General features: G+C 37.1%; 1 protein-coding gene across 6 annotated transcripts in view; it reads left to right on the forward strand.

The window, feature by feature from the left end:
* Nucleotides 1-13,899, forward strand: part of ANAPC10 (anaphase promoting complex subunit 10) — a 39,183-nt gene extending 25,284 nt beyond the window's left edge. For 3 of the 6 annotated variants that reach the window (XM_014949895.1, XM_014949893.1, XM_014949894.1), the window contains exon 5: nt 13,518-13,899. In XM_014949895.1, coding sequence (XP_014805381.1) covers nt 13,518-13,748 — 231 coding nt within the window. In that variant the 3' untranslated portion in view covers nt 13,749-13,899. Of the gene's footprint in view, nt 1-1,983; nt 2,074-2,648; nt 2,697-3,361; nt 3,494-13,517 lie in introns of those variants that run through there. The other 3 variants (XR_001412909.1, XR_001412910.1, XR_001412911.1) reach the window with 3 other exon arrangements.
* Nucleotides 13,900-17,207: the final 3,308 nt, after the last annotated feature.

Below are 17,207 nucleotides of genomic sequence, written 5' to 3' on the forward strand. Positions count from 1 at the left end.
CGTGTTGTTGCAATAAGGTAGTCATTAGTTCGACACTGTATAGCTCCATCTGAATATCGCTTTGTACTGCACATTCTTTCATTGAATGGTGACTTGAGGAATCTTTGAGCCCTAGAAAAAAGTCAAAAAATAGAATTCATCTAGAATGAGAGAAGCAGAGTCCAAAGTCTGACCTCCACACTAAACAATGAAACATAGCCTTGCAGTTTTCTGGACACACTTAAATATGGATTTGTAAGAAAGCACAAGCAAAAGGTAAAAACTCTACTCCGTTTGTACCAGTACATTAAAGCAAAAGAAATGGTGTGTAGATGTAAAATTGAATGCTTCCATTGGGAAACAGTCCTGATTCCAGCTTAGCAAATTTATGAAAGTGTATTCTGGCTCATATGAAACTACTTACTGAACCTCTGACAGATATACTCCTATTTCTTCTCCTTTAAAGTTCATTCGTACGAAAATATATCTCCAGTGAGACATGTTTATGAATTTGGGATCTCTTTCAGACATTGCATTGCATTTTAAATTTACACAAATAGCTTTCACAACGGTCTCTTGCATTTGTTTCCAATGAGTAAATATTCCTTGAGTTGAGCATTACGTCTACTATGGCTCCTGTGAAATACTACTCTGCATTTGCTTATTGAAATCTGGCATGTTATAATGAACTTGTGTGATGTTACAGTTTATCAGGTTTTGCCCCACTTGCCTTCACTGAGTGTCTGCGTCCACAGAGTCCTTATCCAGATGCAAAAATGTTTTACTTGTTTGTATACTACGCTTCTACAGGATTTGGGGATTATTTACTTAGGTTTATGATTTTTAAATCCCTTGATTTTAGGAGAAGCAACGCTCTTTTGTTCTCCTCTTCAGAAACAAGTCATTCCTGTGCAACCAGGAGAAATGTTTTCACTTAACCCCAGTGTTTTTTGTGTCTTACAAAGCAACAACTTATCCTCTTGCTGGTAAAGAATAAGTAGGATTTTTTTTTTACTTGGTAGCATTTAGGTGCAATTTATTGCAGTATTTTTCTAACAAGGAACTCTGGAACTACATTTTTGAGTAACAGATAAAATGTTAGAGCCATGCAGCCTTGTGGACCAGTCTTCTGGTGGAAGAAGAGAAATCTAGTTCTCTTCAATATGTAATAAGAGCCCTTTTTTGGTCAGGAGGATGTACTTTCTTCCTCTCAACTATAAAGGGTGCTTGAGAGCCTGCAGTTGTCTGCTGCTGGTACTACTGTTGACATTTTTAAATGTCATGATATTCCCATTTTTTTTGTATTATTCGTTTCCCATATTAATTTTCTGAAGCATTCCAGCATTCTCTGAGGTGCAAAGTGCGAGGCATGAAGTGTAACCACTAGGCTATCTCACTAAGTTGTTCAAGATGATTTGATATATGATTAACTCAATGTGGCTAGCTTTCAGACACATCTTTAATATTCATTGCATAATCTGATTTTTTTTTTCAAATACTTTCTTTGTATAATTTAACTGTAGCTATGTCTAGACATATTTCCTGGATATGGCTAAACAATTTTGAAGGTAAATTATGAGCGGATATTTTTTTGCGCTTTCACATGAACATAGTATCATTCCATTCTGTATGTTGGAACAAATGGGAACTGCAGACATTGGAAGTACAGTTCTCATCTATTGAACAAACCTCTGCACCTTTGTAAGATCAGTTATTTCCTAGTACTGTTTTCAGTTATTTAACTTCCATTTGCAATAAATTTGTGCAGTGCATCCATACAGTCCATTTACATTGTTTCTGCTCATAGCCGGCAGTTCTAGTTCAGAAAAAACGGATCTTCCTTTATGCTCTTCAGTCTCCTGGTTTCTGATATCTTAATTCTGTTTGCCTTAAAGTCATCTTGTATAAGGCCGTAGCTTAACAAGTAACTACTGTAGGATTTTCCTTTAAAGCACTTTTTTCTTTGCTTGAAGAAAACTATGCTTATTCTCTCCTTTGTTGTAGGATTTTGTGGTGTTCTCTTATGTTTTATAAAAGGCAGCTGCCGATATCAACACCTTGTTCTGTTCTTCGAGCAGCAACCGCATTTGTAATGTAAGTTCACCTGAACTTCAGAGGGTTTTTTAAGACATATTTTCAGACTTTTTTTCTGTAGCATGTTCCACTGCTCTTGTTCAGTCTGTTTTCTGTTCTCTTTGTATAGCTGTCTGCTCTTCCACTTCTGCAACCCTGCTTCCAGGTTTCCCTACCTCTCTTCAGTAGATTGTTGAAGTGCTGCTGTCTTCCCTGAGAGTAGACTTATCACCTGAATATTTGTGTATATATATATCTTATTTGTAGGAGATAATGTCCTTATTTTGGACAGATGCTGCTTTGAACAGGAACTAAGATATTTAGATCTTAGTACAGGAATTGGAAAATCTTAGGTCTTCTCAGTGCTTTTTGGGAGTAGAGAGGAACTCAAATTCATGACTGAGATAAGAATTTAAATAAGAGAGCTAGTAATGTAATGTAATCATCTTAATGTAATGTATCATCTTAAGTAAATTTTAAGAACTTTGCTTCCTATTTTGTTTTTCTGTGAAAACCTTCGTCCATATACTCGGTGTTTTGTTGTTTGGTGGTTTTTTATAGCTCTGTCACTGTCTTGTATTTTGTGTTGTGATTAGAAAGTTTGAAAGCACATAGTGCCATTTGTTGGAATGATCTTGGGAAAATGCACACAGCATACCAGAAATGGCTTCTATCAGTTGGTCATCATCTGCCAGACTCCTACTTGGTAGGATACTTGCCTGTTACATTGTGTATATGGGGCCTCCTCCTTAGTGCCTTGTCCACAAAATGAAAAAACATCACAGTGAGATAAGCTTGTATGATTTGAAGTGCTTCTCGAAAGGTAAAAAATGTTTGATTTCACTAAACAAGATTTGCACTTCTTTCTAAATGTGCAGTGTTTGCTATATATTTTCTAGAAATTTCTTGTGGATTTTTTAATATACTGTTTCCTTTCTCTCATCTGCATCTCTAATACTCTGAGCTACTGATAATTTTAGTTGGATAGTCTGCTGTTTGTTTTTTTTTTTTTTTTAAATAAATAAAAAATCCCTTATTCTTCTTTCAGAATGCTCAAATTCTGGAAAGTTTAAAGACTTGCAGCAAACCCCATAGCTTTTCTACCATTCATTTTTAGGCCCAGACTGTCCAGCTGCAGTCTGTTCCAGTATGTCTGCAACTTAGACTTTAAACAACTTAGGTACCAGAAGTAGGCAAACTGAAGCAGAAAGTTTGTTTTGGGCTGCATTGCCTATTTTTGACACTGTCAGCCAGGCCACTACTCTAGAGCATAAGCTCAAGAATTTTATTTTTTTTGTTGCTTTTTCAGCTTCAGCATACTATCTGCCAAGCTCAAGGGAAGTAACTGAGATTCACATTGGAGCCAAGTCCCTGTAGGTCTGAAGGATTTCCCCTGATAGCGGGAGTCTTCCCAAAGTCTAATAGCGGTGCATCTGTGAAGGTATGGCATTCCTGTCTATTGTGACAGCTGGTTAATGAGACAGAGGTCCCAGCAGGAGAATGCTAATGAGTTTATAATATGTTTGCCTTCCCTTCCTCCACTCTCGACTGATCCTTAAATGAATTATGAAAGTCATTTTTCATTAAATCAGAGATCCAAAACTTCACAGCTGTTATGACTGATTTCAGGTGGAGACAGTATTTCTTCTGGAGCAACAGGTTCCTGTTAATATGGAATCTGTTTTAGCTGAAACCAAACTAAACTTAGGCGGCTTCCTGCTGTGGGTTGAAGGTTTGCTTTGGAGTTTTAGGCCTTATTTCCATACATGCACATATGAAACTCCATGCTAGACTCTGTTGTCATTCTGTATTTGCTAATTTGATTGCTCTGCTTTCCAAAGGGAAAAGGAGAACGTTTTTGTGTTTTTCTTAAGATCTAGTGGATAGGATGGCTGCCACTTAAAACATACACAGACAGGCAATTCTTCTCTAATGAGATTTGATTTACGAATGTGTCAAGCATAAACTTTATTATGTAAAAGTTCAAGTGACCTCGATCAACAAAAAAAACAGTTTTAAAGATACAGGATTTAAGAGCAAACTGTTCAAGCATATTTAACATTTTTGACCTTCTCTGTTATATTATATACAGCTTGAGACACATTTTTGTAATGAATTTTAAGTTGCCTATGCATCACCCCTCTCACAACATACTAAAAAAAAAAAAGCGTATATGGCACAACAAATGTGAAAACAGTGTTCTTTTCTTTCCAGAGGGACTTTACTAGCAAACAGTCTGTGACAATTTCCTCATGGTTTCCGCAGATACATTTTCTAGAACAGAGTTCTTTTCAGCCAAGAGGAGAAAGGAGAAAGTGTTCAAAGATTATTGTCTATTTCTTTCCTTTTGCTTGCTCTTTTTCTGCCACCCAGAGTTAAGCAGACAATTTTATTTTTTTTTTTGAAATGACAAGTGGTTAAGACAGTTTTGGCTGATGGATCCACAGTGGCTGAGCATTTGGCAGGCTGTTTATTTGTCTCGGGCTGCACGTACCTGATGGTACGAGTGTCACCGGCAAGTCCTCTGAGTAGATGCAGCAGGGCCGGGGTGATGGGCAGGGTGGTGGTTGCTTAAGGACCACGGACAGGGGCCCCTCCACACGTCTCTGGACCATCCGTTTTTCAACCTGAGGGACTTCCACCAAAGTGACTTCATCTCTCAGGAGCTGGTTGTTTTGTTGGTTTTTTTTTACATGGCCAGTTTAGCACAGCCTTGACCCTTTTGCAAGCATCAGTACTTACAGTTCTTTATCACTTGATACTTTTGAAACAGCTGGTTTTTTTTTCCTGTGGAGCCATGTAATAAAATTCCTGGTGTTCCACAGCATGTGCAACTGTACACTACATTCTCCCATTTAACAGTAGTCTTACGTGCATACTTACCGGAAACTCCCCTCCTGTCTGAGTTAATTGTTATCCTCTTACATACTCTTCATCTGATTTCAGAAGACTTCAGTCACAAACTGAGGGCAATAATAATGCAAAACCTTACCTTCCCTGTTCAACATCTCACAGATTAAATTTCAGTGTTGTTTTCTTCCTAAATTTATTCCTGTCATTGTATTGAAATTCTGTCTGAATCAATTAACTACAGCTAGCAAGAAATTACATTGTTTTATCAGCAGAATCAAATAAAATGATTTCTTGATTATTTTTTTTACTGTATTCAGAAACTCTAATCGGGACACATAATTCTAAGGAAGATCAAAATGGACCAGTGAATGAAACCACTTCTCATGCTGGCTGGTGAATCACTTCTGCTAAATAAAATCTAGGTTACATCATAGCTCAATTGACGTTATCTGCTTATTTCAGAAACATGTTTGTTTCTGTGATCTACAAGGTGGCGATATCATATAACCCACTGACATTGTCCAACATCTGTTGTGACAAAGGCAGTATAAGAATCTCTATTTGAGCATCCAAGATGCTAATCCTTGGCCTGCTGTGCCAAGGTATGACTTGCTGGTATGACCCACACTGGATACTTCTGTGGAGTAACTATTTGCTTACTTTGTGATTGTTGGAGGTGTTGCAGTTTAGCTGCTATGATTGAACCTGCATTGTTTTATGGAACCGTAGGAATTTAGGTGTTAAATCATAAGGAAATGAGAATGGATAAAGTTTGGTTTTTATGTAGGAGACCACTAGACAGTATAGGCCTTACATATGACACTGTTTTGAGGAATTCTAGTTCTTCAGACATATTTTTGTGTCCCTGAGGTGATGCCCTCTGGCAATTCTGTGTCACAGTTCCTGTTGGACAGCTGTGACAAACTCATGCTGATGCTCAGGTTGGTTGTGATGGCAATGAGCTGGAGGAGAGAAAAGGGGGCAAGATTTGAATAAATTTCAGCAGACTTTAGACAGATTTGTCAACAGGCTCTGTTGCATTGTATCAGTGATCTGTCTGTAGATATCCATCCATCTAGTTGCATGTCTTCTGTAAAAACTGCTTGCAAGTTTTCAGTAATACTGTGTAGAAGCATTCTATTTTTAGTTCCAAGCATTACACTACCCTGCAATTTAATGATTTTATGCTACTTATCAAGTATTGTGGGTTGTTCTTAAAAAAAAATCTTCTGTGGCTTGAATGCTTTTTGCACCTCAGTCCGTTGCTGCTTCACAACTCGTCCAGTGTATTTAAAACTTCGCGGATCGTATTTTAAAGGATGAGATCCTCATAGTGGGATAACACCGTCTTAGCTGATTCCTTCCCCATCAGAGGCTATCACTCCAGTTTTTAGATGTCTGTCTTTTCCCAGGTGTTCACAGTGAAAGGTCCTCAAGATAATGATGAGCTTCTCTTGCTTGACATGATAAAGCAGAAGTGTCACTTTACAGAGCATTTTTTCTAAAGAATACTTACTTTTTGCAAGAGTGGGATAACACCGTCTTAGCTGATTCCTTCCCCATCAGAGGCTATCACTCCAGTTTTTAGATGTCTGTCTTTTCCCAGGTGTTCACAGTGAAAGGTCCTCAAGATAATGATGAGCTTCTCTTGCTTGACATGATAAAGCAGAAGTGTCACTTTACAGAGCATTTTTTCTAAAGAATACTGTCTGCTCAAAAGACTTCTTACTGCTTCATTCAGCAGTTCAGAAGCAAATGAGATGAAGACAAGCTATGGGTCACTTAAAACCAGCTTAATTTCATAAACTGAATTGGCACACGATGCATTTTATTACTTATATGGGTACAAATGATTCTGAGAGAAACTCAGCAAGATGGGTTGAAAACTAGTATGTGCAAAATGAGATCAGACTTAGTGCATTCATGAAAATGTGGCCTAGCATATTTTGTCATTTTTCATAGTGTTTCCCTGTTATGTTGAGCTGACTGAGCATTTCTCTAGTATATTTTCAGGATCTCTGTGATCTAGTTGACTTCTGTGCTAAACTTGTAGGCAAATATTTATTTTTGGTAATCTATATTACGATCTAGTTGACTTTGTGCTAAACTTGTAGGCCCAGATATATATTCTGTGGCAAATATTTATTTTTGGTAATCTATATTAGTAAACTTTACTCTTTCTTGCTTATGTGTTTAGTTGTCTCTATTTTAAGCAGATACAACTTTCTAACAGCTGGTTAATTTTTAGTGTTTTAATCTGGAGCAGAATAGTCTGAAGAAAGATGTTCTGTAAAACTTTTTGAAAGGATTTTTTTGACCTTTTTCTTTTTCCCTGTCTTCCCAAAAGTTATTTCTTTTAGCTCAGTTGAACTAAAAGCTTACATGTGATAGGAATTTTCAGTATTTGCCTGTTTCACTACCTAATATGCAAACTAGTCTGTCTGCTCAAATCCATAGTTGAGTCTTCCTGAGGGATGGACTGTGCTCCTCTAGAATCTTCAGGAACAGCTGTTTGGAAGAATGGAAACCTTCTCTTACCTAATGGACTGCAGTTAGATTTCTTGACCGTTTAAGGAGGTGACTGATTAAGACCACAGAGCCACCTCCTTAGGTGGTCGTTGCTTCGTTAGAGCAAAGAAGTGTGCTTTTCACAGTGGGTCCTTTGAGCATGTTTCTGTGTTTCTTGTTAAGCTGCTAATGTGGTGTCCCTCCTTTGACTCACTTGGAACTTGTGGAGTTTCTTTTGGACATGCTTCACTTTTCTGCTGGAACTGGTGCATCACTGCTATTAACTGGTTCTCTTCCTTCCTAAGTGAAGTGATGGCTGAAGCCCAAGCTCTGCTACTTCATGTGTTGACAGTTCCAATACTTGGAATTATGCAGAGGTCTACCAATTCTGAATCGTGGTAGCTATATGGTAGGACATGGCAGTTATGGAAAGAGAATTTTGGAAATTTAGCCAGCCTTCTCCTTGTCACTTGTTGTGAAAACATATTTGGATAGCTGTAAAAAAAAAACAATGGCTAAACAGAGAAAAGCCTTCCCCGTATTTGACCTCTCAACTTGGAGAAAGTCTGTGTATTGATAAATACTTCATTTCTGAAAATAACATTTCTTTCCTCTGGAATTTAGTTTTATAATCTTCTGCTTAGAAGAATACATTACTTATTGAGATGAGAACTTACTGAGAAGCTTAGGTTTTTTATATAACTGTGTGGTAAGAACTAGTTAAGCATGTACAAAGGCAAAATTACATTTGAAGAAGAGTGTAGCCACTACTTTTCATTTCAAAGGTGGTGAAATTAAAGAAGGAGCTTTACTGTTTTATGAGAAAGGTAGAAGGACTAAAATCAAATGCGGCTTAGTTTCACAGCCTGTTTTAGAGGCAACCACCAGAAATATGTTGCCATTTGGATCTGGTAGTACAGATGATTAAATGGAAATGTGATGAGGTACTAACATCTCAGAATCATGTTGTATCATGCTGAAGCTGTGATGGCACAGTAATTCTCAGGTTTCTGTCAGTATGTGTGTGCAGAAGAGGATTTTTTTTCTCCAGAAGACTAAAACCAACTGTTTTCTTCTTACATATGCACAGAAAAACTTACAGCCCTGAAATCTGGGAGTCCTGTCTAACATACATTCTGGGATGTGTTTGTAATGACCCTGAATATGAAACTACTTACAGTGGGTTTTTTTTTTTTCCTTTCTGTATCTTCACAAGAGATATCTTCATTGGGCAACACAAGTAATGTGTTGTTTCAAGGATGTTAGCCTATCTTAAATATAGCAAACAACTTGGGTTGGGTTTATAAGCCTGGTAGAAGTAGCAGTTTGAGTTATATGCCACTTTGGAGACACCACAGAATTTAAGCAGAATATCACTGAGTATGGAAAAGAGGTTAATATTCCATTTGAGTAGCATTAAGTATGAAAGAAAAGCTTTCTTTGGATAAATAATTTCCTATCCTATAAGGAGGCCAGCAATACCAGTGAGGAAAAAGCTTCCTCTTAAAAGCTCTGGTCTTGTGGTCAGTCTTCTTTCTGAAGTGAAGCTTCAAGTTGCTTTGGCCTTAATGTATTTATTTATTTAATCTTTATTTTGTTGTGTGGTTTGCATCTTCTCTGGTAGAACACCCATTAGTTGCAATAGAAGCTTTGCCAAATGTGTATGGAATTCTGTAGAACCTCTGCAGCATACAATGAAGTGAAGAAACAGGGATATTAAAGTGGCTGGGAAGGAGATCTCCATTGAGAACATTATTTCTGCTTTGGCTTTCAAAATAACATGGATTACTGGAGTGGAAGTGTATGTCCATAGGTAAAGCTGTAGCACGCAGAGGACAGGAAAAATAAGAAAGCAATGGAGAGAAAGCAGGAGAAGAGATAGATAAGAGTATAGAACAGCAGCAAAGGACAGGTGAGTGATTTTTCCATTTCAATTTTTATCCCTTTGTTCCTTTATTTTGACTTTCATGCTTTTCTTGTTTATCTATTGACACAAAATTCATAGTATTAGAAGCAAATTTAAAAAAGAAAGCAAACTGAAATCAACCAAGCAACCAGAAAAAAACCACGAAAAACACTCCCAAACCAAACCCAAACCTTAGACTTTTTAGTCTAGAGTTCCAGGAATTGTCCTGAGTTACTAATATTGAACTCGCATTGATTCTTTCCTTTCTTTCCCTTTTTAACCTTTTCTGGTAAAATGCATAACAGAAAAACTTCCAAGTTTTAATTTCACTCAGGTAATTAATAATATAGCTGATTTTTTTAAAACTTTCCTGAAAGCCAGTTAATTGCAACTGATTCTTAATGACCTATATAGGAGTTAAAAACACAGGAGGAGGCTTAGTCTAGTGAGTTCTCAAAGTGGACTTATGTTTTAGAGTTGTGGTGAAACACAATATGTGTATATATGTACATACATACATATATGTAGTGGCTAGTGCTTTTAAACAACAGGGTTGACAGCAAAATAATCTCAAATGGATTTAAAGTATAGTGTTTCCTATACATAAAGCTGCTAGTGCCACCTGTACTTAAGATTGCGTGACCCTTTCATTTTAAAGTTTAACTCTTAGTTACTTTATAACTTTTGCCAAAGTTCAGTTCAGACAGATTTTTTCCATGCCAGATGTCTGCTTTGGGTTGAATTTTTTTGAAAGTTTCAGCCAAAGCAGTTCTGTTCCAAGAATAAGGCGAGTGAAAAGTATGCTATTTTGCTTGTGTGAGAATATTCTGGTGTCGTCCTTTGATGCTCCAGTGCCCCCAAGCTCTGCAGCAAGGATTTGAAATTTGGCAATAGTTCAGCCTTTGTGTTGAGGATGTGCCTTTTGCCTCCCTGTAAAAATCCACCCAAATTTCCAGACCGGTTTACAAGGCTTTGAAAGATTGCCATTTGCTTGGGCTTAATAGGAATTTCTTAAAACTTCACAGTAAGTTTCCTTTAGATTCTGTTCACACTGGGAATGCTCCAGGCAGAGTAGAGCTGCATATTTCATCCCACTTCTGCTAGGAGTTGTAACGGCTGCATCTGGGTGCTGACATTGAACTAAGAGCGGGCAGTGTTTTGTCTTGTACCACCACCGCCTGTTCCCATGTCCTGTTCTCTCTCCACGGTGAAGGACCTGGGCCCTCTGGAAAAAGAAACTGTCTCGCTCATCTGAAAGAGCATGACAGATATGATGAGAAGAATTCAGGAGTGTGTGTGTGTCTAGTTTATACCATTCCTTTGGTCGGGGAAAATGTGTGTATCGTACTGGCAAAATATTACTTTCTTTTCTAGTGGATGTTCAGATAATAATCCTTAGGTTTTATTGTATTTACGCTTCAGTAGCTGAGTAGGTCTCAAAGTTTTAATTGTTTCACTGACCTATGTAAGCATCAATTAAAAAAAAAGTTAGCCTCGGAAAAAATCACAGTATAGTCATGTTCCTTAGAGGACAAAAATCAAGAGCTCACTTTTTTCAAACATTTAAGTCTTAACTCAGACCTTTTGCACTTAAGTGTACATGTGTATTAATGTATTAAGTACAGACTCCAGCTTCATCACAAGTGTTGTGTGCATTGTCCAAGAGGCAACCATTTGATTGGAAAGGGGATGAGTCCAGGATTTGTAGAGTAAAGGATGTGTATTCATGTGTTCCAGCAGCTGAAACATGTGGAGTAAGTGAAGCAGAGATTTCAGGAATAAAAAAAAGCTTTGTGGCTGAGAGAATTGAATGCTACTTGATGAATTGTGTGCAATCTGTGCTTAGTCATGGTGTTTTTACGTGATGCACTCAAATAACTGTTCCTAGGTGGCTGCTCATACTGTGTGTTCTAGTGGCTGGTTTGAGAACTTTTTTTGCAGAAATGCAGATGCTTGTAACTGCAAGTGAAGTTGGTGGGAGCTAAACCTCCTGTAAAATACTGTATATTACTAAGGACAGTAAAACTCAGGTTCAAAGTATGTGAAATTTGACATCTGGAACTAGGGAATATTTTAGTCTAATTAACCTAATGCCTCAGTTGCCTGTTTTACAGATGTAGAAATTACTTGTCCTGTCTCTGTAGAAAGGCTCATGAGGAAATTGGTTGCATTTGTAGCATGACTGAAAAATGAATATGCTATAAATAAAGCATATGACCACCTCCCATTGATCAGGGGTGAAACAAAGCATTGAAAAATATGCAGTCAGAAGTTTACTTCTGTAAACATTAGTAAAAACTCCCTTTGTAACTCTTAACTTTCCGATGCTTACCTTTTTGACCCTAATAATTCTTTTAAAATAAAAGATGTGATTTTTTTTTCTCCGGGCATTTAAAAGCATCCAACTTTCTTTTGTCCAACTGTACCAATCCCTTGGTAGCTCTCTTGGTTCTGGAGGTGGAGTTGTTATTTCACTCTTTGCAATTTCTTTACCAATAAAGCATGCAAACCTGAACCAGATTGGATCTGGCTGCAACCAATGATGTCAACCTATAAAAAGTGGTACTTTTTAAAAAATGTATTAACTAATCCGTTTCATACTGATCCAAGCATAAACCCCCCAATATCAGAGCTCTGGGACTTAAATTTTCCACTTTGAATCAACAGTCAAAATTTGTAAACTCTGAGAATAATATTAAAATGCAAATCTAATTAGCAATAACTTTTTCATTCTCTTCTAAATCATAGCAGCTTTATCATACTATTGGTTGAATAAAATATTACTCTTATCCCCATCAGTTCTGATCACTGTGGAGATGGAAAATTTATTTGCTCAAACCATTGACTTCTACCTCACAGTGATAAATTCCCCCTTGGTAAAGCTGCTTCAACAGTACCTCATTTTTATCACTGTAAAGCCAACTGTTACCTGAAGTTTCCTATGCAAAAAATGATTTTTGTATGGTTTTTTGAATGGGACAGAGTTACAACAAATAAGGGAATGTGCATTTGTGGAAGTGTCTAGCTCCTGGAGTGAAAAGGTTTGCTGCTAAGGTTTAGTGAATTTAATGATTTGGAGGTTATTTGTTGGAGAGGGAGAGCCTGCAGTAGTGGAGAGGTTTGGGTTGTGGGGGGGGAGTTTGGGTTGGGTTTTTTTGTTTGTTTTTTAAGGTGTAAGTTAGAGGGCTTTTTTGTCTCTTTAAACTTAGTCTTCAAACGTTTTTTACTTGTTTCTTGGATCATCTCCTCAGGGTGTTTGCTGCCTCTGAAACTGTAGATCTCATATGGGTCTTTTGAAAGCTTCAGCAAAGACAAGGCATTTGACAGGATGTTTGTCATGCAGTATTTTCAGAAGAAAGATGGGAACTTTGAGCTGCTCAAAGCATAGATCTTCCTTAGAGGAGCTCAGCTGCTAGAAACAGCAGTTTTATTTGCTTAGCCGTGTGAAATCCACTTGCTTATGGACAACTGTTTTGGGTTTTGTTCCCCCCCTGCAAGACTTCCGCTTACTTCTGGGCTCTTCCATATGTGTTTTGAGCTGTGCTTTGAAGTTGGGCAACTAGCTTTAAACAAAAGCTGTTACCACACTTCTGCATAGCATCTAGCTTGATTTCAGCATGCTGATGTGTTAGTGATGTGGTTTAGAGTTAATGAAATGCAATTCTTTGCTTGCTTTGACATTGGTTTCTGTAGGATTAAAATTAAAAAAGAAAACAATCATCATATTACACTTGGTTTGTTGTAGAAAAGCCAAGTCAAAATGGACCTTAGAATGTGATTAAATGGATGTGAAGCTATTTTTCACTGGGCAGGCATCTGTCTTCACACATAGATGAGATGAAGTCTGAGTTACACTGTATTTTTTTACTCTGTCACTCTCCTCTTACTCCCCTCCGGCCCCCCTCATAATCTAAGGCATTTCTGAAAACCCAGTCTTTGTGTAGATTTAGTTTCCTGCGTAAGTCATTCTAAAATATTTTAGTTCAGAGTGCCTAGATAAAGTAATTTAATTTTGAGACACATATTTTCTGTCATCTTTGAGCAGTGTACTTCCATAACAAGATCCAAATAGTACTACTTTGACTGTCTTGAATTTATACTCGTCTGGAAGACTCTGCTCTATTAAACAGGTTTAGTATGTGATCACTTACGTTAACTGTTTCTGAATGTTTTGCTTTTTTTGTCTTGTTTTTGGCAGCAACTTGAATTAGTGGAACCGAGCGGCTGGATTCATGTTCCTTTAACAGACACGCATAAGAAGCCTATTCGCACATTTATGATTCAGATTGCGGTTCTGGCTAATCACCAAAATGGAAGAGACACTCACATGAGACAAATCAAAGTGTACACCCCGGTGGAAGAGAGCTCTATTGGTAAATTTCCTAGATGTACAACAATTGATTTCATGATGTATCGCTCCATAAGATAAAATTTCTTAATGAGAAATAAAGGCATTTTTTGATGGCCGTATCATTGCTTAAGTATCCAAATACTTAGAGCAGGGTTTATTTCGGTGTAATTATATGTTTATGTTTATACTTTGTATGATTTTGAAATAAAGATAATACTGTGCTACAGTATATTGTAGTCTGTAGTTTTTCATTACTTTTGCAGTTTTTGAGTACTCTTATACTATCTGAGAGGGAAAAATCTGGGCACTTTAAAAGAACCTATTTGTGACTAGGAATCAATAACTGATTTGGTTTCTTTTCCTAATGGTCATGCATGGAAATCGCTTGTTCTATAGTGTTACTGTTTATTCCTTTACCTAAAAGCGCTCTTCTTGAACAGACATAGTTTAAAGTCATTGCAAGTAGTATTTTCCCATCATTACTTATGTTAATACATTCTACTAATTTCTGTATAGATTTTTCTGCTTAATGACGAGCTTCATGGATTTAGCCTTCTTCATAACTGCAAAGTAGATCATAGAATCATGGAATATCTCAAGTTGGGAGGGAGCTGTAAGGGTCTTTGAGTCCAATTCCTTGCTCCTCACAGGGCTACCTAAAACTGAATCAGATGACTAAGAGCATCATCCAGATGTTCCTTGATCTCTGATGGGCTTGGTGTCATGACCACTTTCCTGGGGAGGCTATTCCAGTGACCAATAGTGAAATGACAATGACACAAAGAAAAACAAACCTTTCCAAATTACTCAGTGTAGTGTATACATTAATGAAGATACACTGTGTATAGATCATCTAAACATGTTAACTGTTCAAAATGGGAGGAGAGTTAGGAATGCTCCAACTTCATACAATAATGGTGGGAAAGAATCTGAAGGTCTAATGCATCTTCTAAAATATAGAGAATTCAAATATGTTAACACAAGGTAATCTCAATACCATTGAGTTTCTTTAACATGTTTTAAAGTAAAAAAACATTGCAAGGAAACATGCTTAGTCCACTTGCTATAATTAGGGGTATTTAACACTTCTACTAATGTCTCATAATCTAATTACTAGTTATTTCACCTTTTAAAAAATCAAGTAGGTTTTTAGAAAGATGTCATACTACAAGGGTTTCTTTTAAAATGTTCAGTACTGATTAAACACATTCTTCCACCTAGCACTGTAAAAACTGATGGTAAATCCAGACTTATGTCAGTCAAGGAAAACTTCTGACACTCTTCTTAATTATGAGCAAGGAAAGGCTAATAATAGTGGAGGCTCATCAAACAGTGATAAAGCATCCTCCAGAGAAAGAATGTGAAATAAAGGAAAATGGGAACATTGTGAAGGAAGGATAAAGATTCAGCTGTTGAAATCCTTTATATACTTAATGAAGTAAGCTGTTTACTGAACAGTTTTGTCCTCTGGCTGAGTTGCACATCCTTTAGCAGGGTGATTAAAATGGGCCTTTCCTGATAATGAACCTTGCAGAGAAGTCTGTGGCTGGCCTGAGTTCTTTATTTAAATGCAGATTCAATCATTTCAGGAGTACCTTAGTGGTACTTTACCTTTCCCTGTAAAGGATGTATCAACAGCAGAATTCCTGTTCAGCAAAAGCTGGTTGAAGCTTTTCAGAAGCTTTTCACCAAGTCTTGTCTGTTTGGTGGATTTCTTTATATAGTGTCAAGGAGTTGTATATTTCTATTCACTTATTTGAAGAAGAGTTTGTACTTTAGATGTACCATTTCATATTCTTTTGTCAAGAAAAAACCCAAACAAACAACAAAACCCCACCTTGATTTATGCACTTGTTTTGTTGTGAAGTTATTGATAGATTTGTAAGAATGGAGATTTAGGCATGCAATTTTCCTGTTTTTCTCCAAGAAGGTAAGATAGTAATTATCCATTCTAGCTTTCTGTTTTCAAGCCACTGTTCTCTACTTAATGATTCTACCACAGATAATTCTAGTTCTGAACTCTCGTCAGTAACACTTAAAATATTTTGATTCAAAGACGCTTTAAAGTACTTTTTTTTTTCTTATGTGTCATTCTACATTATTTATTACATACTTCAATAATATATGCATTTATTTTCTCATCAGTTCACAAAAGACCAGTACTTGAAATGAATACATTCTGCATGAACCACGTATTTCAAAGCAGCTAATGAAGACAAAGTAGTATTGCTCTATAATGAACATTACCCAGTAGATTAGGAACAGGCTTGTCAGTGCGATCTTGTTCTGCTTGTTTCTGCCCTGCCTCAGTAGGCATCATTTTTGGATCCTTAGAGAGCTATTCCTGCTTTTATTCTTTTTTCAGGGCTCCTGTATCCATGCAGCAGAGGCGCCAGTATTTGTCCCCAAAGTTCAGAATTGTTATTCCTGACAGTGTAATTGAATAAGCTGAAACAGAGTTTGATGTCTTATCAAGAGCAGCAGGATATGATAGCTGCTGTTGAAGTGTTTTAAGAACCTATGATACCCCGTGTTACACTGGATGATGTTAAGCTTTACTACTGGAGAAGAAAACTGCACTTATAAATTAAACTTAATGCAGTCTTTTAGTAGATGCTAAGGTGCACAAGGCTCTTTAAATATTAAGGCTGTAGTTACGCTTTGTTCTTCATTCAACAGCAGATCCTGTCTGAAGCTGCACATTACAGTATTTTGTTTCTATTTTATTACCATCTCCATGGTTGAGCCTCTTCAGATGCTTCCATGGCTGTTAAACAGTTAGATCCTTGGTCCATCCTTGGCCCTTTAAAACAAGTATATTCTTAATATATTGGGTGGAAGCGAATAATCTGTGGTAAGACCGTGGGAGTGAACAGTGAGTCATGATGATGAGGGTGGGAGTAGATTAAAAGGGAGAGTACAACTAGTAATTCCTTCAGCTGCTGCTGACAAAATAATATATGACCGTGCCTGAAAGGCAGTATAAAAATGCAAACTCATTACTACAATCTGTGTCTTGCTCTTTGATATTCAATGTTACTGCAAAACAAGTGCAGTGGCCCCTCTAAATCCATCTTAAATCTCTTCTCTGTTGTTTCATAACAATTGCAGATACATTGCATTGGTATTAAACATCTGTGCAAGTATGTTTGTTTTTTAACATTCTTGGTGCTTAGTCACATAAGGCTGCTGATTTTTAAGTGATGAGATCCTAGAGGACTGTGTCTGAAAATAAAGCAAGTTACTGCCTTTGTGTATTAATATAGTACTTGGTATTTGAATTGGGATAAACAAACTGGTCTGCCAGACCGTTGCAGGAAGTTACTACACATACGTTGTGTTTAGCTGCTACTTTTCTTTTCTTGCTGATTTTTTTCAGACACATAGTTGTCTGGAATCTTATCACTTGAAAGAGCAATTTTATGTGACTAAGCACCAAAATTGTTGAGCATACAGCTTTTTCCAAAGATGGAGTTTGGGAGCAGAAAGTTCATGTAATGTTAATTCGGTTAAAGCTTATATCTTACCTACCAGGTG

The sequence above is a fragment of the Calidris pugnax genome, unplaced genomic scaffold, assembly GCF_001431845.1.
Source record: "Calidris pugnax isolate Ruff unplaced genomic scaffold, ASM143184v1 scaffold42, whole genome shotgun sequence".
In the NCBI taxonomy this organism is placed as follows: domain Eukaryota; kingdom Metazoa; phylum Chordata; class Aves; order Charadriiformes; family Scolopacidae; genus Calidris; species Calidris pugnax.